Source organism: Rhinolophus sinicus, chromosome X (assembly GCF_036562045.2).
Source record: "Rhinolophus sinicus isolate RSC01 chromosome X, ASM3656204v1, whole genome shotgun sequence".
Taxonomy (NCBI): domain Eukaryota; kingdom Metazoa; phylum Chordata; class Mammalia; order Chiroptera; family Rhinolophidae; genus Rhinolophus; species Rhinolophus sinicus.
The window spans coordinates 74,458,311-74,480,827 of NC_133768.1; the positions used below are offsets into that span (position 1 = coordinate 74,458,311).

At 39.7% G+C, this 22,517-nt stretch overlaps 1 protein-coding gene across 2 annotated transcripts in view; it reads right to left on the reverse strand.

Annotated features, from left to right (window-relative positions):
- Positions 1-22,517, reverse strand: part of COL4A6 (collagen type IV alpha 6 chain) — a 330,706-nt gene that overhangs the window by 176,142 nt on the left and 132,047 nt on the right. For both annotated transcript variants that reach the window (XM_074324271.1, XM_074324270.1), the window contains exon 3: positions 5,041-5,124. In XM_074324271.1, the coding sequence (XP_074180372.1) occupies positions 5,041-5,124 (84 nt within the window). The remainder of the gene's footprint in view (positions 1-5,040; positions 5,125-22,517) is intronic.

The window sequence follows — 22,517 nt, forward strand, 5'->3', positions numbered from 1 at the left end:
AAGCAAGTTAGTGGTAACCAGTGTTAGCAGTGAGGCTAGCTCACAGAGGGCTGAAGAGTGAATGGGCAATGAAGGCAAGAAGCTTGTGTGCAGGCAGCTAGAGCAAGACCCAGCCACTCAAAGAGGACACGTGTAATGTGATCTTTCACTTTGAAGCAGTAGAAGGTAAGGGCATGAGTGTGTGTGGCAGTGGTTGGTCAGGGCAGGGGTTTGGAATACACTGGGAGGAGTGAAAGACGTACACAGGAATCACCTAATTCAGAAGAAAATGGAAAGGCCTCTTGGTAGCCATGGCACCAGTCAGCTGACACAGGGAACACCAGAGGTTTGCAGGAGGAGAGAGATTAAAGGACTAGTGGTTAATGCATATGGACTCTGGAATTCACGGGAAACCTATTTGGTGACAGAGAAGCAGCAGAATGCAGGCAGGAGGTAAGGAATTAAGAAACCTGGGCTGTTTCGCATGAAACTCAGGCTTGCCTCATAAACACTAGGACATAGCTTTCCAAGCTATAAAACAGGGGCAAGCAGTCCTTATCAAAGGGGGGATCCAAATGTTCACTGTGGCTTGGTATTATCTGTAATAATGCTCCTTTATATGGCATGTATTATTAGGAGCTCACCATGCTGTATATAAACACCACCAAAACAATGTTAAAACAGGGAAAACCCTAAAATAGTATTAAGGAATAGTAGGCCCAGAACAAAACAAACAGTCATGCCCGATCCCAACTCAGACAAACACAGACCAATGGAGCATAATGCTTTTAAATCCAGTAGGAGGAAAGGGAGGGGATGGGAATGTCAACCTAAAATGTTTTGTTCCATTCAATGGCAGAAAAAAAATACCAGGGAAGAGAACAATTCAAAAGAATGGTTCTTCCAGATAATAACATCTACCCCCAAGAAAGACAACTGAGTCAAACATTAAATCCACATTTAAATATCCAGGGGAAAAAACCTTTATTTAATATTACTAGGCATGCCGTTTTTCAATCTTGACATTCTCTCAAGGTAGGCTAAATAAGGTTTAGCTACTAATAGGCTAGTGATATTGGGCAGGTCATCGACCAGTTTATTTGTAGCATACAGATAACAATACAGACCCTGGGAGAAGATGCTTTGGAAAGTACAAAGCAGCATACCAATGCTAGACAAAGGGCTTTTACCAGGCAGGGCATGCATTTGAGAAATCAGTTTGAGATAGCTTAAGCCAAAAAGGGTTGGATTGCAATTGTGTAGAAGTGCTAGGTGTTGTGTAAATGCCCTCATCAGTTCAAGAGGATTTTGGCGAAGAAAAAGTACACACTGCCCAGCAAGCTATGTGTTTGATGTCTCCCCAAGGCAGGAGGCAGGCCTGCCAGGGGCTGCGGCATATCTCAGGGGGGACCCAATGTTCATTTCCCCTCCCACCTCACAGATCTTGAGAGGAACAGCTCAAGAGGAACAGCTTGAAGTCCAAATGGGGCCCTCTTCTCAGCTAAGGAAAACAGTCTCAAATCTTTCTGACATCTGCACAAAAGAGGTACTGAGGGGCTGCCCTGTAGGGTCAACAGTGCTGGGGCCAGTTTAAACAATGCTGCTTGGCTCTGGGAATGTAGGAGGGTAGGGAGGATGACAAAAATGGTCCTGGCATTGTGGATGGCTTCAAGTATTCAGGATCTACCCCATGAGCACTGGCCTCCTGATCTACTTGGGAAATAGGACATCCTTGCTCTTGACTCATGAAATACAGTTTGTTCTGGTTCAATATCCTTGATAAATGTTCCCACAAACTTCAGACTTCACAAATAAACTTTTGGGAACATGTTTAAGTGTATGGATTCTGAGTCTTTTAACACGTTGCGTACGGATCACGAGAATCTTCACGAGGGATTTAAACCCCGCCGTACGCAACGTGTTAAATATTGAAGAAAAAAATCTGTGTGGTCATACTCTGTTTTCCTCCATTCCAAGCCCCCTCAACCACTCATGTTTTCAAAGGAGAAGCCAGTTTGGGCTCCAGATGTTTGGAACCCAAATGAGGGCTCCTCACACAGAAAACCCATTGCCTTCCGTCTTAAAGGTCAAAATCTCAGCCAGGGGTTAAACAATGAGGTCTTTGCAGGCATATTTGCCTGGTGTGGGACTAACCTCCATTCAGTCATATATTAAAAATTTCTACTTTTGGGGCCAGCCCAGTGGCTCAGGTGTGTGCTGCCGTGGGCTACCATGTGCTTCCATGAGCGGCCGGTGGCCAGCGTAAGCAGCCAGCAAGAGCTCCTGTGAGCTGCTGTGAGCGGCTGACTGCCTACTGATGACCGACTGCCTCAGGCAGGGGGAGCGTAGGGCTCATAATACTAGCACGGGCCAGGGAGCTGTGTCCTACACAACTAGATTGAGAAACACCGGCTTGAACTGGAGTAAGGCGGGGGGGGGGGGGGGAGGGGGGGGAGGCGGATGAAGGGGGAATAATTCTACTTTTAAAGTCTCCTGAACCCAACAAACAATCCAGAGCTATTTCTCAGTTCCCTGGTTGTGGGATCTGACCAACCACTTCCTGTCCCTCACAACCCATCAGGAAATGCACTTTTGTGTCAAACTTTAAATCTTATCTGCTTCTACTTGGGACATTTTTATTTGCCATGTCTTTGTAGAGGTAAAGTAAGTCTGTAAGAATCACCCATTAGGAAAACGGGTAGAGGAATATGTCCAGGAAATTCACAGAAGAAATACAAACGTGCAATGAATATGTGAAAACACTTAAAAACACACATAGTTCAGGAATTGGGATGATTTTCACCCATATTAGCAAAAATCAAATGCTGGCAAGAGTGTAGAGTGTAGAAACATGAGCGCTCTTGTACAATGCTGATTGGAGTGTAAATTGGAATAGATACTTTGTCGGGTAATTGAGCATTAGCTTTGAAAATTAAAAACGTCTATTACCCTTGTATCTAGTGTTGACTGGCCAAATAATTCTCCTGGTAATCTACCAAAAGAAAACGGTTTACTCAGAAAAAGAAAAAGAAACGGAACCACCAAGGAGTGCAAGCACACTCACAGGCCGGTCTGCCCGCCGGCTGCCCACGTGGTAAAAATGGGCAGAGTTCAACATGGCTTCCCTCTTTATTCGCATCCCTACCCCAGAAGGTGCCATAGAGTTCAACAGGAAGTCAAGACTAGAGAGTTAACAAGGGGCCCAGCTCCACCCCATAGTCCTCCCAGCTCTATGGTTAAGCATCTTAACACGTTGCCTACCGATCACGAGAATCTTCACAAGGGATTTAAACCCCACTGTACACAACGTGTTAAGACACCAGTTCACTTTTACCACTAGTAATTCTTATCCTTAGTATCTATGCTGGAGATGAGTGCAAGGAGGCCTGTTCAAGGATTTCCACCGTAGCACCACCATTTTTTAAACAGCAACAACTTGGAAACAACCTAAGTGTTCATCAAAAGGGGAATGGCTAGATTAAACTATCTAGGTAGAGGAAAAGATCTTAAGGATACATTAAGTGACAAAAATAAAACAAGGCACAGAATATATACATATGATTATATTTTGGAAAAAAAACAGAAAATGAAACTATTTTATACATATTTGTGCATATCTCTGATTACGCACCAAAAAAGACAGAAAGACAATAGTGGAACTGTGAGCATCAAGGGAGACTTTTGCTTTGTCTTTATTGCTTGCTGTTGTTTAAGAATCTATTCATATATTTATTGTGGAATTATTTTTTAAAGTGTTTCCTGGTTGTAGATCAGAGGCATGGGCATGGGTCTCGGTGGCTACAGTGACTTACCTGGGAGGCAGCAGTGGGTAACATAAATAGGTGAGAAATCAAAGGACCCAGGTAATAGCCCAAATCTGTCATCAGTTTGCTGTGTGATTACAAGAAGTCATTTTCCTTCTCAGAGTCACTGTACAATCAGTGGATAAGATTTGAGAAGCTCACTAAGGTACCTTCTCTTTCTGATATTTTATGATTGTCTAAGTTTATGTCTTTAATGTAAAATGAGTTTGGTCTCTTTTTATGAGGAGATGGCTTTTTATTCTCTTCCTCCAAATTCTGGCATAGTTTTGACATTTCACTTTACTGCAAACAGAAGATAGTGAAACAGAAGGTGGCGAGGTGTTCCCTGTTTGGCTATGTTTTTGAGGGTTTGGTTGACCTGTTTATACTACCTTCCTTTGACAGTATAAGTTCTTAGGCTTGTTTGAGTGTAGTGAAAGTGCAAATACAATACTGCAAGTCGAATACCTGAATTCTATAGTGTGGCCATCAATTCTGGAAACGTAGCCTGTATTTTATTTTTATTTTTTAAGGATTGAACCCCCTTGAATACTTTTTTGGAGTTATACTAAAGATGCAGATTTATTCAGTGAAAATTAGAGATACAAATCATCTGGGGTAATGCATCACATATGCATATACAAGGATTGATGAAAATTCTGTGTCAATCCTCTGTGTTCATTGCAATTTGTGCATTGCTAATAAGGGACAATACATTGACTATATCACGTAATACATTTAAACATACCCTATGTTTTAATATAATATCTATAAATCACTCTTTATGCATAGTCACCTATATCTCTGGACTTTATGTCTACCCAATACCCTTGATATTGGACGAGCCATATCCCTACTCTGTAGATAACAATTGAACCAGTTGGTCCCCAGAGTAATAGGGAAGAACCATGTGGCTATAAATGAGCTATGACAATTTACACATATCTACAAACATATCATAATCTGCTTCTGCACAACCTAATTGGCTTTTGGAAATACTCCAGATGAAACCTTGAGGAAACCTTGGCATTAAGTTAATTAAGGAAACCTCTTCCTGGTCCCTCAGAGACTTTGACCAATCTGGTTCTGCCCGTTATTAGTTAGCAAAGATCCTCACAGCTGGTCCTCATCACTTTCCTTGTTCCATGAGGTCATAAAAGGAAATCCTCAGCAGTTTAATTCTAAAGAAAACACACACAAACTTCAGATAACAGCTCCTGTGACTATTTGTCTTTCAATAATGAAAGAAGCAACTTACTCTCACTCCTTTCTCAGGAAAGCATTTATAACCCCCACTGCAGTCTTGGCCTCCACATGGCATTTCACAGGACTTCTTCTCTCCCTATTAAAAAAAAAAGGAGAAGAAGAAAGCAAAAGTTAGTAAATCAGGTGAACCAAGAAGCAATGTTGCCTCAAGGAATCTAACCTTTACCACACTTCTCCTATCCAAGTAAATTCAGAGAGGCTTTAATTGTCTCATTTAATGGTATCAAGAGTCACATGAAATAAAAAGTCATCTTAAGTTAGTATCCTCTTAGGTCACATCTACCAGGTGTGAAATTAAGTTCGCGAATTCATCCTAGAAAAAGTGGTATGTACCTCATTGGTAAACATCACTATGGTCACCTTCGAAGTACTCTCCTTGGAAAGCTATGCACCAATCCCAGCACCTAGTCCACCCTTCAAAGCAATTTTGGAACTCTTTTTCTGGAATGGCCATCAGAGCTGTGGTCGTATTATACTTGATGTCCAGAATGTCATCAAAATGTCTTCTTTCAATATTTCCTTTATCTTTGGGTAAAGAAAGAAGTCATTGGGGGCCAGATCAGGTGAGTAGGGAGGGTGTTCCCATACAGTTATTTGTTTACTAGCTAAAAACTCCCTCACAGACAGTGCCATGTGAGCTGGTGCATTGTCGTGATGCAAGAGCCATGAATTGTTGGTGAAAAGTTCAGGTCGTCTAACTTTTTCACGCAGCCTTTTCAGCACTTCCAAATAGTAAATTTGGTTAACTGTCCAGTTGGTACAAATTCATAATGATAATCCCTCTGATATCAAAAAAAGGTTAGCAACATCGTTGCAACAAGTTCGTTAACTTAATTGTCTGATCTCTTATACCTCACTAACTAGCCAGTTTGGTAGTTGGTTTGCGACTCAGATACCCCCTCATTGGTAGAAATTCCAGTCACAAAGTACAAGAGAATTTTCTTACATGGGGCTGGAAATATGAATGTGATAAAGAAATATATATGGTAAATGTTTAAATTTTTAAAAAGTTATTACCAGTAAAAGGCACATTGCCATTAACCCCCTCAAAATACCCCCCCTCCCGTTTTGAACATACTTATCCCATTGTTCTTGCCACTTTCTGAAGCAGTTCTGGAAGTCCTCTTTTGTGTCTTTAGTTGTGTTGTCGTGGCTGCTTCGATGTCCTGAATCGATTCAAAACCTTTACCTTTCATGGTTACTTTGACTTTGGGGAAAAGCCAGAAGTTTCATGGTGCCAGATCCGATGAACAACGTGGATGAGGACACGCTGTAATGTTTTTATTTGACAGAAATTGCTGTACTAGAAGTGATGTGTGTCACGGAGCCTTTCCGTTGTGATCAAAAACTGCGGTGAATGCTGTGGCAAGTGCCATCCAGTGGAAAGGCAGGGATCTTCAATATAGGAAGCAGCATGATGAACCTTAATAACAGTATGTGACAAGTTACAACTTTTTTGGTGCAGTCAGTAGGGTGTGAGCTATGGTTGAGAGAAGGTGTGTTTTAAAGTGTGCCATAAATCATCCTCCATAATGACAATGCTCCGTGTCACACATCGCTTCTGGTATACGGAAATTTCTGTCAAGTAAAAACATTATGGTGTGTCCTCATCCACCTTATGCACCAGATCTGGCACCATGTGACTCTGGCTCTTCCCCCAAATCAAAATGATTCAGCACATCGAGGCAGCCACAACAGTGCAACTAAGGACACTCACGAAAGAGGACTTCCAGAACTGCTTCAGAAAGTGGCAAGAACAATGTGATAAGTGTGTTTGAAGTGAGGGGGAGTATTTTGAGGGGGATTAATAGCAATGTGTCTTTTACTGTAATAAGTTTTGTTTAGACATATTGTTTGATCACACCTCATATACCCTTGATATATCCTTGTGTCCCACTGGACTTATGTATTTTTACTCACTGAGAAAGCAGTAGCTGTTGCAGAGAACTTGGGAGAAATTCGGGTGCTAGAAATGTAATGATACATGAAAATGACCACCCTGTACTCTGCTCTGAGAACTGTTCTCCTCAAGCTCCACTTTCAGAACACCAATCAACCCTTACAGTGATACCCTTATGCCCAGTCAGATGGAAATTCCTCAGCTGGTATTGTGTATTATCCCTCAAACTCTCCAACTTCCTTTTCTTCTATGCTTTATTAAAATGATTATTACTACTTGCTGAATTCTACAAGGCCCATGCATGACCTGACATGTGCTGACCCTCTCCGACCTCATCTCCTCACTCTCTGGCTCACTCTACTTCAATCACACTGGTATTCATTCCATTTTTTTAAAAAAAACTTAAACCTGTTTCTGCCTCAGGACCTTTGTCTTAGCTGTTACTTCTGCATGGAATGTCCTTCCCTTTGGTATTATTTATTGCTGGCCTCTTTTCATCATCCAGGTCTCAGTTTGTTTATTCTCAGAGAGTCCTTTCCCGACCACTCAACATAAGGTAGCCCCCAGTTACTTCCAATCATGTTTCTATGTTATTTTTTCCTCATTAAACATTCTGCCTCCTCCCACTAGAGGAGCTCCATGCAAACTCCATGTTAATAAGGACCTGGCCTATGTTGTCCAACACCGTATTCCCAATGTCTAATACATTGGATGGCACATATAGAATGTTTGATGATCATATGAATGGAGCTGGGATTTGAACCCAGGTCTGACTTAACTCCAAAGTCTTGACCTTAACCCTTATTCCTTAGGTTTTTCTATGTCTTCTGTTTACCAGACCCTCAATGTAAGAACTCAAAAATGAGGAAACTGCCATTCTGACACTGTCTACCTTGGAATAAAAGCAAAACATAAATTCTATTATCTGTAACAAGAGCCTTAGCTCTGGGATGGATTTAGTATCATCCAACTTTTTTGTTTAATCTTGGCTATTTTTTCCAAAAGAGAAAAGCATATTTATGAACCAGCCTCACATTTAACCATTCTTGCCTCTTTGTACTGTGAGACTTTTCCTAATTCCCAGGAAGCACTGTGAATTTCTCGGATGGTCTCTTATCTTTTAGATAGTCCCACAACACTTTATCACCACAACACCTCAGTAATAAGGTAGTGACAGCAGAGCTATGACAAAATATTGCTATTTTAGATTCCAAACACCTTCCTGATATATTTTATCTCTCTTATATGCCTTTGACATGGCAAGTGCTATTGTACATTTTCCAGTATGCCCTCCATTTTATCGTCTACAGGACAGGCAAGTTTTCATAAGGGTGAGATCAAGAGGTACTGTAGTAGGAGACAGCTGGGGGCTGTCATAGAAGAGAGAACAGAGAGACAGAATAGCACTCATTGAATTTAACCTTCACCTATGCTGCCATTTTGTCTAATGTTGAGTACTATATTTCTTGGGATAATGGATAATTTGTACTTGCTTCTCCATATATTTCTGTACTTTTCAAACAGTCTTCAATGAGCACATGTAATTGGTTAGAAGAAAAAGCAATATGTTATTCAATGATAAAAGTCATCCCCTTCAAAGGGAGAGGACTCAACAGGTGTGGCCAAGGTTGAAGTGGTATCTCTTTGGAGCTATGGCCCACTTCCAATGACTTTTGGGTGTCCCATACAATTTATCTATCATAGACCAAAAGTTTCCAGATCTCTAGCATGGAGCAAGGAGGCCTGAGTTGAGGGAGCTGAATAAGGCAGAGGAAAAATCCCAATAACAGGAGCTGAACGAAAATGTAAGAAGCCGAAGCTGTGGTTTCTTGGGAACTTGGCAGTACGGGAGGCAAAGACACCCAGCTAACACACAGGAAACCATCACTGTCCTCTGTCCCTGAGGAAAGTAACCAGAGAAGCCCCACTGGTCACAAGCAATTTCCTGTAATGCCAGCCCTGGCGGTTCCCCCAGGAGTCTTCAATTACAGTGAGGGGGGAGGGGGAGGGAGAAAAGGAGTAGCTTCCAGAGATGATGACAAGACCAAGCCATGAGGAAGTCTCTGCCCGATCCTGGTTTGTCTGGGGTCACTCCAATCCCTGCTCATTCCCACCCTGGAATGCTCTCCCCCTTCATTTCAAAATCCAACCCTTCCTTATACCTACAGAAAATTAGAACTAGAAAGGCTCTGAGAGATTACCGAATACAGTGGTTCGGCAACTCTTTCAGACCAGCACACCATTTTTTATTATAAGTATTTATTTTTTTCTTTCTATCCTGTAAAGAAATTCATAGGAATAAGTTATAATAAAGATGTAAGCAATAATTTAAAATGCACATATTCTGCTATAATTGCATTGCAGAAAAAAATGTCATTTATAATGCAACACTATATATTACAATATGTAAGTGCTCATACATGGCTATATTAGAAGATGTAATGAAATTGTCACAGGTTAGCAGCTCGACACAGAATCACCATGAATGTGACAGCTTGCTGAAGCAGAATGACACTGGAATATGGTATTGGTGACTCAAATGCCATGAATGGAGTTACTATTAGTGTGGTGATTCTCTGAAATGGTGAATAACTCATGGTTAAGTTCTGAAAAAAACAGTTCAATCTCTCATTTATTTACTGGATAGTTTTAATGAATAATAAAACTATATAAAATTGATTTCACTATGTAAAATTCAGTTATGTTCTCAGCTCAGGTAATCATAAACAGAGTTTTCACCTCCATGGATGTCCAGAGGTCTTCTACGTGTTTCCCCAAAAATAAGACCTAACCAGAAAATAAGCCCGAGCATGATTTTTCAGGATGACATCCCCTGAACATAAGTCCTAATGCGTCTTTGGGAGCAAAAATTAATATAAGACCCGGTCTTATTTCCGGGGAAACACAGTAAGGGTAGGGCAGGATGCAGGACAATTCTTTGTAGTGTACACAATACCTATCATTCCTGGCCCCTACCTAAGAGCCTCCCCTAATAATTTTGACAACCAAAAAAGCCATGACATTTCCCAAAATATCTCGTGGACATAGGGTACTTCTGTTGAGAACCACTAGTCTAATCAAAATCACCTGTTTTATGGATGTGACCACTGAAGGGAATTACTTTGGTTCAGGACAAACTGCTAGCTAGTGGAAGTGCTAGCTAGCACTTCTAACCCTAATTCCATATTCTTCCCACTATTCCATACCTCTCAAAGCCATGGTCAAGTTCCATTTCTTCCATGACCACTCCAGCTCAGTGAAAAGACACAGCACATGCTATAGGTACCACTCATCGGGCAAGTGTCATATGTTGCTGTGGGACAGTCCTTGCAATGTTCCTTAGGTTGCATGGGTGACAGTCTCATTTTTTTCCCCAACCAAACAATATTGTCTATAAGGGACATTATACCTCTTAGTATATTCTTGTATATTCCCACAGTGTTAGAGAGGCGACCTGTGTTCTAGCCATTACCTGCGGTAGCATACCTTAGTTAAGCATATAAGCTCTGGAGTCAGTCTGTATAGGTCTAACTCCCAGTGATTATATTTCTGAGTTGGGTGATCACAGGCAAATGACTTAATCTGATAATTTTCTATCTGTAAAATGGGGATGACAACAATGTTTACTGTATAAGGGTTGAGGATTCAGTAAGATAAAGCATGCAAAGCACAGTGCCTGGCTCATAGTAAGCACTCAGTGCTAGCTATTATTACATTAATATTAGTTGTGCCTCAGTATTTCTGTAACACTCTGATCTCTTTCTGGGGCTGATAATCAAGTGTTACACTATGATATAGCCATGCCAGTTTAACTATGGATGCTGTCTATTCTGCTTGATTAGGATACCCATTTGGATTTGTTAATGTCTTTGTATAACTGATTATAAAATATTTTTAATGTCACCAGTATTACACACAGCTCTTCTTTTGCTGACGTTGGATCTTTTGTATAAAATGCCTTCCCTACCCCTTTTGCCATTTACCACAAACCTAACTTCTACTCATTCTTTAAAACCCAGCTTAAACACCATATTCTTGGTGAAGACTTCCATTTTCCCCCCCATTTTTACCCTCATTTTTTCCCTCTTGGCAATTTCAGGCAGACGTTCTTACTCCCTCCTTTTTGCTAATGGTACTTTGCCATTTGTGACTCATTCTATTTGGTTCTGCCATCAGACTGGGAACAAGACTCTGTTTTATTCTTCTCTGTAGCCCTTGCTCAAGCAGGTATTCAGTAAAAGGCTATGAAATAATTGCTCTCAGAACAATTGATTTTAAGTGTTAGATCAGCTCCACTTGGATTCTCCCTCTCCCTGTGGTTTCCTGAAATAGAGTCACACCACAGTGTCCTTTTTACAAGCCAGTATGTTTTTCCAGGCATCACTAGTGCTTTGGGGCATGAATGGTAGCAGGGATGACAGTGACACAAAAGGTCATCCAGGAAGTGAGAGAGGGAATGTAAGAGCAGTTTAGTCAGAGTGGTTGAATGGTTGGCAAAGGTGAACTATTCCTTGTGAACAATTCCTCCAGAATCCTGGGTCACAGAAAGCTGAATGTACAACATTTTATTTTAACTATTCACTCAACAAATATTTACTAAGCACCTACTATGTGGTAGGCACTGTGCTAGACATGGGGGATACAGGTGGTATCATACAGCCACAAATGAAACCAAATCCCTGTTTTCATGGTGTTTACAATCCAGAGGGAAAGACAAACAGTAAATAAATAAATATTCCATCCATATTTATCAGATGATTTGTGTTATGGAGGAAAATAGAGCAGGGTAAGAGGGATATGAAAGAGTTGGGGTCATGTTGTTATTTTATAGGAAGTCAGGGAAAGCTTTGGTCATAAGATGACTTCTGATCAGTGTTTCTCAAAGCAATGGTCCTTGGGCCGGCATCATCAACCCTGGAAACCTGTTAGAAATGCAAATTATTGCACCCTCCCGGATTTAATGATTCATAAACTTTATAATGGAGCCCAGCAATGTGTGTTTTAATAAGCCCTTCAGGTGATTGTTATGCACAGTAAAGTTTGAGAACCTCTGTAAGGGAGTAAGCTACGTAGTAATCTGGGGAATGAGTGTTCCAGGCAAAGAGAAGAGCAAAGGCAGTAAATAAGAGAACATGCTTGATGTTTTGGCTGAGTAGCAAGGAGGCCAGAGTGCTGGAATGGAGTGAATAAGGGGATTAGGGTTGATGATGAGGTCAGAGGTGTAGCAGGGACAGGTCATGTAAGATTCTATAGGCCACTGTAAGAAATTTGACTTTGGAAATACGTTGACTGGTTTTGAACATAGGAGTGGCATCTACTGATTTACTTTTTAAGATGGATCACTCTAGCTACTATGTCAACTGTAGTGGGGCAAGGGTTAAAGCAGGAAGGCTATCCAGGAGGCTGTCATGGTAGTTCAGCAGAAAGATGATGGTGGCTTGGACTAGAGGGGCTGTTGTAGAGGCCTGCAGAAGTGGGAGGATTCTGGATATGTTTTGAAGGTAGAGCTGATAGGATTTGCTGTTGGATTCGATATGAGATGTGACTGAAAGAAAGAAGTCAAAGATGATTCCAAGGTTTCTGTGCTAAGCAACTAGAAAGATGACATTGTCATTTATTCAGATGGAGAAACCTGTTGGAGGAGCCGGCTTGGGGGGCATCAGGAATTCTGGTTTTGAAATGTCAATTAGAAATCTAAGTGGAAAAAATTGAATAATAGCTGGCTATGGCAGTATGGAGTTTGAGGGAGATGGCTAGCTTAGAGATATACATGTGGTGCCTGAATCAGTATAGACTCAGCTGTGTTGTGGTAACAACCCAAATCTCAGTGGTCTAACACAACTAAGCTTTATTTCTTGTTCATGTCACAATCCAGGCAGCTCTTCTTAGTGGCTTTCCTCCAAAAGTGACTTGGCCTTCCAGGCCATTTTTGTCTAGCAACTCTACCACCTCTGATGCTAGTACTTGCTCTTTATTGCCCCTGACCAGGCTCGTATTCCCCTTAGCAAGAACTACACACATTTGACAACCTAGCAGCATGTAAGGTAGGAGAGAACAGGAACTATTTGGCGAGCACCATTTCTGCCACCACTGGTACGCACATAAACCTGCAGAACTAGAGATCACTAAGGGAGTGGATGTAGATAAAGGAAAGAGAAGACATCCTAGAGTTGGGCAATGAGGCACTTCAATGTTAAGAGAACAGGAGCAGGTATCAGAGAAGAAGTAGCCAGCATTGTAGGGAGACAGCCAACATAGAGAGGAGGCCTGGGAGGCAAGTGAATAAAGTATTTCAAGAAGGAAAGGGTGATAAACTGTGCTAAATTGTTGATGAGTCAACTAAAATGAGGTATGAGAACATAGCAATGGACTTAGCAATGTGGTGATCTGGACCTGAGCAATTTCAGGAAGGAGAACTAGGGAAATGTGGTAGGACTGCAAGAAAGCTCCAAGGGCCCACTTGAGGTTAGTGGTCATGGACTTAAAGGGACACTGGTTATCAAGATTGTGTTTTTCTTTAGCCTTTTGCAGCTGTGTGGGTATAGATGCACATCAGCAGAAGGGTTGGATTTAACCAGGGTTTGGTTCTGCTAGGTGAGAATGATAAAGGAAAAGGTGGGAAAGGGATTCAGAGGTATATGGATAAAAGTAATTATAATGATGGACCATGGAATTTAGGCTTCTTAAAGAGGGAAGTGAGCACAGGCAGTGGGTAACAGGCAGTAAAAAAGGCAGTAGAATCAATGGATGATTGATCCTGCTGAGGTTGAAGAAATGTGCGGGTTTTAGTATTGTTACCACTTTTCAGAAAAAAGAAGAGGTTGTGCTGTAAAAAGGCTAGGATCTGTTAAAACTCTGCCTAGTGCAAAACAAGACAGCCCTTGGAATATAAGTACTTCGTGAATTAGCTCAGTAAATGATTGTTGAAATGGCCACTCACTCCTGGTTTCACACAATATAACAAAACTATTCTATTTTAATAACATCAGGTTTCTTTAAAACACCTTTATACCAAATCTCATTTGCTTTTCTATTATAAAAGAAAAGCAAATGAAAGAAGTGTTTTATTTTATTTTTTACATAAAACAGACATCTTTTATTGCAATATCATAACCTGAAAGAAGTACTTTAGATGTACCTCTTTCAGATTTGTAGTAGAAAAGCAAATGGGGATGTGTAGAGACATAGACACATATACAATATTACAATGGTTTTGCTTTATCTTCACCTACCCTCCTAGACAGCAAGTTCCTCTGAGAAGACCTTGGTTTTTTCACCATAGGAAAATCAGTTTAAACTCTTTGAGTCTCAATTTCCTCAACTATGAAATAGGGATAATAATATTTTTCCTTCATAGGGTTTTGTGGGGTTAGAAATAATGCCCCTAGCAAAGTGCTTGGTATATCTATTATGCTCAGTGTATATTAGCTGGTATTATTTATAATCACAACATCTAGTATTATGCCTGCAGGTATCTAATAGGTGCTCACTCAATGACTCATTCATATTTTATAGATGAGGAAACGGAAGCTTAGATGTTAGTGATTTCCTCAACATAGGAAGTATCAGAGTTGGGGTAAGAAACAAGCTATCCTCACTCTCTGTCTCTTGTGTTTTTCCTCTCGTCCCACTGCCACTAGTTCTAGGAATTAGCCTGAAATTAATAAGTCAGGAAAAGAAGAGTGTCAAGAGAGGTACCTTGTTTTTTCTTTTGCTTTAAAAAAATAATAATATTGCTTTACTGACCTTACAATATTTCTTATGCTGTTTGTATGCTTTCTGAACACTCTCCATACATGATCCTCATAACTACTTTTGCAACAGACAAAAGAAGAATCTTTATGTCCATTTTCCTGATTAAACAAAAAACAACTGATCAGAGAATTGATGTCACTTGCTAGTTAAGTGACAAAGTGAAGACTCAAAGACTTCTCTTTTCAGTTCAAAGCTAAATTTTCAGAAGGGAAAAATTACACAAGATGCTGAGGTGCCCTTTAATAACCTTGATTCCCTGCTGGTGGCCTCAGGGTACGGAAACCCAGAGAGGCCTCTTTGGCTGGATCAGACTTATTCCTGAGGCCACATTCGCAATAATGGCTACTTCTTATTAAGCCTCTGCTATGTGCCTGGCTAAGCACTTCACTTTTGTTATCTCACAGAATTCTCCCAACTACACTGTGAGGTAGGCGCTATTACCACCATCATTTCACAGATGAGGAAACTGAGGTTTAGAGCGGTTAATATTTTGTCTACCCAAGGTCAGACAGCTAGGGAGCGGCACAGGTTTGACTCAAAACCTTAGTGCTCTTCCACTAAGCCAGGCCTCCCTTTAGCATCATCCTAAGGTTCTGAACTTTGTGCTAATGTTACAGAGTCTGGCTTTACTTTGTGTAATTCTAAAACAAAACCTGTTCATTGAAATTTAAACACACACACACACACACACACACACACACACACACACACACTATGCCGAGCTAAGTCTCATCCCACGTTTAATGTGCATTTGCCTTTTAAAAACAGCTCCCTGTGAGTTTATGAATGAAAGGCTCTAGGAAGAGAAGAAAGTGATCTGAGGGAGCTGGCTCCCTACCAGGTAGCACTTGTCGCCCATACTTTATTTTAAGGATGAAGCTGACACCAGACATTACTGGGTAGTGCAGGAAGGCATTTCCCTCCGTTTGTGTTCATACACATACACAAACACAACTGACAGGGTCAGGGGGTGGGGAGAGGAACAGGCATGCTGGATTTCACTGGAAAAGCCCTAGCCAATCAGAATGAACTAGGGCCTGAGGGTATGCACTGTCCAGTTAGATCCTAAAGTGAATTCACCAAGCCAGTGCTTAACACACAAATAGAGAAACTAAATGTCGCCCATACTCTGCTTAAAATAGATGCCTCCCTTTCCTTTGCCAGTTAGCACCTAATGAACAGCTACGAAAGAATAGCATAGGGCAGTCACTGGGAGCAAGTTTATGCTTTAAGGCTACAAGGGGCCTGAGGACCAACAGCCCCACAGTTCACATGTAGTTAGGGTGAATAGATTTAGCAAATAAAATTTCAGGATGTTGAATTATAATATCAGAGAACAACAAAGAATTTTTCAGTATAAGTGCGTCCCAAATGAACATCAGTATGTTCCACGCAATGTTTGGGATATACTTATACTAAAAATTGATTTCAGTTGTTTATCTGAAATTCAAATTTAACTCAGCATCCTATATTTTATCTGGAAATCTTACAAGTAGCATCATAACACACTTATGTGACAAGTTTAATTGTGAGATGTGTCAAAAGTAGTTGTTAATAATAATATTTAAAGTACAAGTTCTGCAACTTTTTAGAAAATTAAGAGGATGTTCAAGTTGTTTTTTTTTTTTTTTTTTTTTTGGTAATTCAGTCATTTGCATTTTAATATGCTTTCCAAAGCAGGAAGAGAAGGTAGAGTTATAACTAACATTGTAAGGATTACATTCATTCATTTTCTCAATGAGTATTTATTGAGTGCCTGCTGTGTACCAGGCACTGTGCTAGATGCTGGGGATATGAGGATAAAAAATGGAATATGACTTGTACATTAGTGTTCATAGCAACTTTATTTATAATAACTCCAAAGTGGAAAGAACCCAAATTGCCATCAGTAGGTGAATGGATAAACAAATTGTGGTATATTTTCACAATGGGATACTATTAAGCAATGAAAAAAATGAACAAACTATTGATGCATGTAAGGGCATGGGTGAATCTCACAGATGTTATGTTGAGTGAAAGAAGCCAGACACATAAGAGCATATGCAATATGAATACACTTACACGAGCTCTAGAGTAGGCAAAGCAAACACATGATGATAGAAATCAAAATAGTTGTTACCTCTGCAGGGGTCAGGGGTGAGGTTGATTGGGGGTATAAGGGTACTTACTGGAATGATGGACACGTTTTGTATCTTGTTTGAAGTGATGTTTAGAGTGTACACATCTGTAAAAACTCATCAGTTTCTGTTTCTCATTTGTTTGTCTTGTTCTTTTGTTGTTTTTGGTTTATATACCACATATCAGTGAAATCACATGGTTCTCTGCTTTTTCTGTCTGACTTGTTTCGCTCAGCATTACTCTCTCAAGATCCATCCATGTTGTCACAAACTCATAGACACAGACAATAGTTTAGTGGTTGCCAGAGGGTAAGGGGGGCGGGGGGTGGGGGGTAGGAGATGAGGGTAAGGGGGATCGAATATATGGTGATGGAAGGAGAACTGACTCTGGGTGATGAACACACAATGGGATTTATAGATGATGTAATACAGAATTGTACACCTGAAATCTATGTAATTTTACTAACAATTGTCACCCCAATAAATTTAATAAAATAAAATTAAAAAAAAACCTCATCAAACTATATAATTATAATCAGTACATTTTATTGTTTGTAAACTATAATTCAATTAAAAATAAATATAAGTCCCTACAATAATGAAACTCACATTCTCATATGGTGATGCAAGTAAATACTTACACAAATATTTAAAGAACAATAATTGTGAAAAGCGTGATGGAAGAAAACAGGATGCTATGAAAGATGACAATGTTTAAGTCATTAAGAAGTAAGTATTATTCCTTATTCAACAAATATTTATTGAGTGCCTACTCTGTTCCAGGCACTGGATTGCATCCTGAGAGTACACTGTGAAATAAAATAGACTAGGTGCCCTGCTCTATATTCTTGTAAAGGAGACAGGCATTGGAAAAACAAATAACAATATTTTAATTATAGTTGTGTTGTATGATTCAAAGGAGACCAAGAGAAGGATATGAAAACATAAAACAGGGACACATGGCCTCCTTGGTGGGATCAGAGGAGGTTTATCTAAAACGTGTGATTAAATTAAGGTCTGAAGAATGAGGAAACATTAACTAGGTTAAGGGATGGGAGTGAGGCAGAGAATCTTCCAGGCAGAGGGAACAATCTATGCACATGCCTTGTGGTGAGAGAGAGCATGGCATATAGGAGAAACTAGAAGAAAACCAGAGTGACTGAAACAAGAAAGCAAATGGGACAATGTTGTTTCAGAGGTCCCTTAAACTGTCCTAAGTTTTTTTTTGGATTCTTTTTTCTTTCTGCTGGTGTGATTGGGTGTTTTCTGCCACCTTACCACCTAACTCACTGATTCAGTTCTCTGCTTTAACTAATCTACTGTTGATTCCCTCTAATGTATTCTTTATTTCAGTCATTGTATTCTTCATTTCTGGCTGGTTCTTCTTTTATGTTTTCTATTTCCATTTTTTAATGCTTCCTATCTCTTTGGTGAAGTTCTCCCTGAGAACATTGAGCATCCTTATAACCAGTGTTTTGAACTCTGTGTCTGGTAGATTGCTTGTCTCTATTTTGTTTAGTTCTTTTTCTGGAGCTTTGTTTTGTTCTTTTATTTGGAACATGATTCTTTGTCTCCCCAATTTGGCTGCCTCCCTGTGTTCTTTTCTGTGTGTATGTATTCTTTGTCTCCTGGTCTTGGTAGAGATAGTACTCAGCCATAAAAAAGAATGAAATCTTGCCATCTGCAACAACATGGATGGGCCTACAGGGAATTGTGCTGAGTGGAGTATGTCAGATAGAGAAAGACAAATGCCATATGATTTCACTTATATGTAGCATCTAAAGAACAAAATAAACAAACAAAACAGAAACAAACTCATAGATACAGAGAACATTTTGATGGTTGCCAGCTGGGATGGGGGCTGGGGTAGTGGGTGAAAAGGGGGAAGGGATTAAGAAGCACAAATTGGTAGTTACAAAATATTCTTGGGGTTGTAAAGTATAGCCTAAGGAATATAGTCAATAATATTGTAATAACTATGTATGGTGTTAGATGGGTAGTCAATTTATCAGAGTGATTGATCACTTTGTAAGTTATAAAAATGTCTAATCACTGTCTTGTACACCTGAAAGTAATGTAATATTGTATGTCAACTGTAATTGAAAAATAAAACAATTATTAAAAAATAAAAAATAATAAAAATAAAAATAAAGTAAAGGAGAAGTGACATAAGATGATGTTTTATAGGCAGGCAAAGATCTGCTACGCAGAGTCTTATAGGCCATGGTAGGGAGGTCGGTGTTTATGCTCAGGGCAACAGGAAGTTATTGAATAATTTTAAATAGGGAATAACATGATCAGACTGATATTTTAGAGATTTTTTTTTCTAGTGGCAGTATGGATAATGGACAGCGGGGGTGGTAGTGAGGTGGGAGACCAATTAGGAGATTGTTGCAGTAAGAGAAGATGGTGGCCTGAACAAGGATTATGGTGGTTGGATGGGGAGAAGAGAATGGATTGAAGACATTATTTAAATAGAGGGGATGTGACCAGAAAGGAAGAAAACTAGAACCAAGGCTTTCTCACACCAAGTTCACTTCACTAATTTGAAGACAACCTTTAACACACATTTGCTGAGCATAAAGGTACTGTGTTGGGCACTATGGAAAAAAAAGACAAATATTTAGAAAATATTTATTGCTCTCAAGGAACTTAAAGCCTAATGAAGGAGATAATTGTAATCAAAAGAAGTGAGAAGTATCATTGGAAAAGGTAAAGAGATACCTTTCTAAAACATAGATGTGAATATGTTGTGTCTTCTCTCAAAAACTTTTGATGACTCTTAACTGCAAAGTTCAAAATCCAAGCACAACATTTAAGAGTCTCTCTAAATCAGGCTCAACCTACCATTGCAGGCCCACCTATCTATCACCCCCAATATTCTACTTATAGAGGTCTATTTTTCAGCTATTCCATTTTCCTGGAATGTCTTTCATAGCCCATTCATTTCTTGGGAATCTCTACTCACATTCTTCCTTTTCCTTTATTTGTAACAATTTTATTGAGATATAATTCATACAAGATAGATTCACACATCCTTTCTTAAATGTCACCTTCCCTCTTCCAACAATAGCACTATTTATGTTTCTTTACAATATTCATTGTCCACTCTAACAGCCTCCCTTTTGACTACTTCAGAGAAATTGTGATGATAGCTTCCTAATAAAAATATACAAGATTACTTTGAGTGGTTAGGCTGAGCCTCCATTTCCTCAGCTGTGCAATGCATGGTGGGGCTGTATGTTCTTCTACTTTCTGTGAGCCCACCCTTATTCCTAGATTTTATGTGTATAGTGTCATGGGCTTTAGTGGCTTGACCCAGAGCTTTGTCGCTCATTTAGAGTGTGATGTCTTCAGGAAAATAATCCCAAGTTAAAAGCAAAATCCTTTAGGGTTTCTAGCTGGGAGCCTAAGTTAGGATAGAAAACTCAGTAAGCTCTCTAAGTGTTGAACCTACAGGAATAGGAAGAATTAGGATTCCAGGATAGAGAGAGGCTACAGATTGCTGGAAATATCCTGTCTCATCTGTTACTGAGTCCAAATGATCAAGGACAATGTCCTTTCTGTCTTTTGTACTAGCAGGAGGGAGTCTAACAAATGCTCCATCAAGAAGGACAGTGAGTCCATGTGGAGTTCACCAGTAGTGGCAACTAGTAAAAGGCGACAGAAAGGGAGATAAATACAGGTGTTTTTTTTTCCCCCAAAAGATAATATTTAGCTAGATATTTAGCTCATGATATAGACTGTCTCTAAGGCCTGTTGATGTAGATGAAGCTAAAGATGTGTTGCCTTTGCTCAGAGATCGGGAAGACGACATGGGAAGGAGGATCCGAACCAGGAAAACAGAATATCTCACAGCAAATCCCTCCCTCATGAGTAGAAGAAAAATGACAGGACCTTCCCCCAACCCCATACAAGTATAAAACCCAGTAAATAGCAGACCAGGATCTCTGTCTTCATGTGCCAAGAACAGCAAATTTAAGCTATAAATTCTTTCAAAAGGGTGACCAAAACAAACCTACTTGTCACGTATGCCTGCACTTCTAAAATTAGGAGAAATAGCTCTAATTCCTTTTTATATGCAGAAAATAGAATCTAGTCAAGTAGTCTACTTGGTTGGTGGGAACAGGATTTACAAAGTATCATGCTAACAAACAAACAAAAACCAAAACAAAACTAAAGCATTATATGTCATAAACAAAGTTCAAGCTCCAGTTCAAATCAATGATGGTAACAGCAATGAATGAGATGCTTAAAATCTTTAGAACTCTATGAGGTCATAATGGTACTCTTTCTCCACCCCCACCCCCCCAAACAAAAACTCCTCACTGTCACCTTTGGAGGATGCTAGGGAAATAACTACTTACTTTCAAAATGGGTTAAAACGAAGGTTGTGATGGAAACAAGCATTTACCCTGTTTTTCCTAAATGAACTCAGGGTAACCATAAAGTTTAATGAAGAAATGTTTGTTCTAAAAGAAAAGACAGATTTATAGAATCAACATTCGTAAGCCCCGATGAAGTAATGGATTGAGGCAATGAATATTATTAACAGCTGCTGACATTACAGAAAGAGAAACAAGCAGATATTGCAGACATTTTGTGCTTCCTGATGAAAAATAAAACATCATCCTATGAAAGGGTCTTGGGGAGAGAGAGAAATGGGATCTGATGAAGTCTCTAGTTCTAACTACCAATACTTTACGATAATGTCATAGTAAATGTACAGGAAGAGCAATCAACAATCAAAACTGTGGGAAACCCTTACAGCACAAATGATGCAGTTTTTACAACAAAAGGTTGCAGGGAAGAAAACCGAAAGATTAAGAGGACACTATAGATTAAAGTAGTTTAAGAGATTTACCATCCAATCGCAATGTAGGGATTTATTTGGCTACTCAAATATAAGGAAGCAAAACCATTTATAAAACAATGAGGAAATATAAACACTGCCTGGATATTTGATTACATTGTAGAATGATTGTTAATTTGCTTTGGTTTAATAATGGAATTTTGGAAGTTTTCATAACTTAATTTTTAAGGGATACATAATGAAATACAGATGAAATGAAATGATCTTTTGGATTTGTTGCAAAAGAATTGAGATTGGGGAGAAGCTTGGAATAGATAAATTGGTAGATTTGGAGCTGAGCAGTTGGTATGTGAGAGGAGTTTCATTGTACTATTCTATTTTGTATATGCTTGAAATTTTGTATAAAAAAGCATTTTAGAAACGGAATTTAAGTTTCTGAGTGGGTGAATGGATGGATTAAGGTGAATGATTGAAATGGGAGGTGAAAGAGAAAGAGGAGTCAATAGAGAGTAACAGGAAGGATGGTAGTGCTATTTGCTAAAACGGGGAAGCAGGGACAAGACCAATGTGTGTGTGTGTGTGTGTGTGTGTGTGTGTGGAGAGAGAGAGAGAGAGAGAGACAGAGACAGAGACAGAGACAGAGACAGAGAGACACAGAGAGAGAGAGACAGAGACTAAGTTCAATTCTGGACACACTGAATTTGAGCTATCTGAGGTATCTGTGAATAGCCAAGGAGACATGTCTAAGCAATTAGACATATATGAAGTTGGAACTTGGAAGAGAAATTTGGGCTGAAACATAGAATTGCACATTGTTGTCACTGTGTACAGAGAGAAGAGGTCCTAGGACAAAGGCCTGAGGAAAACCCACATTAAAGAGCTGA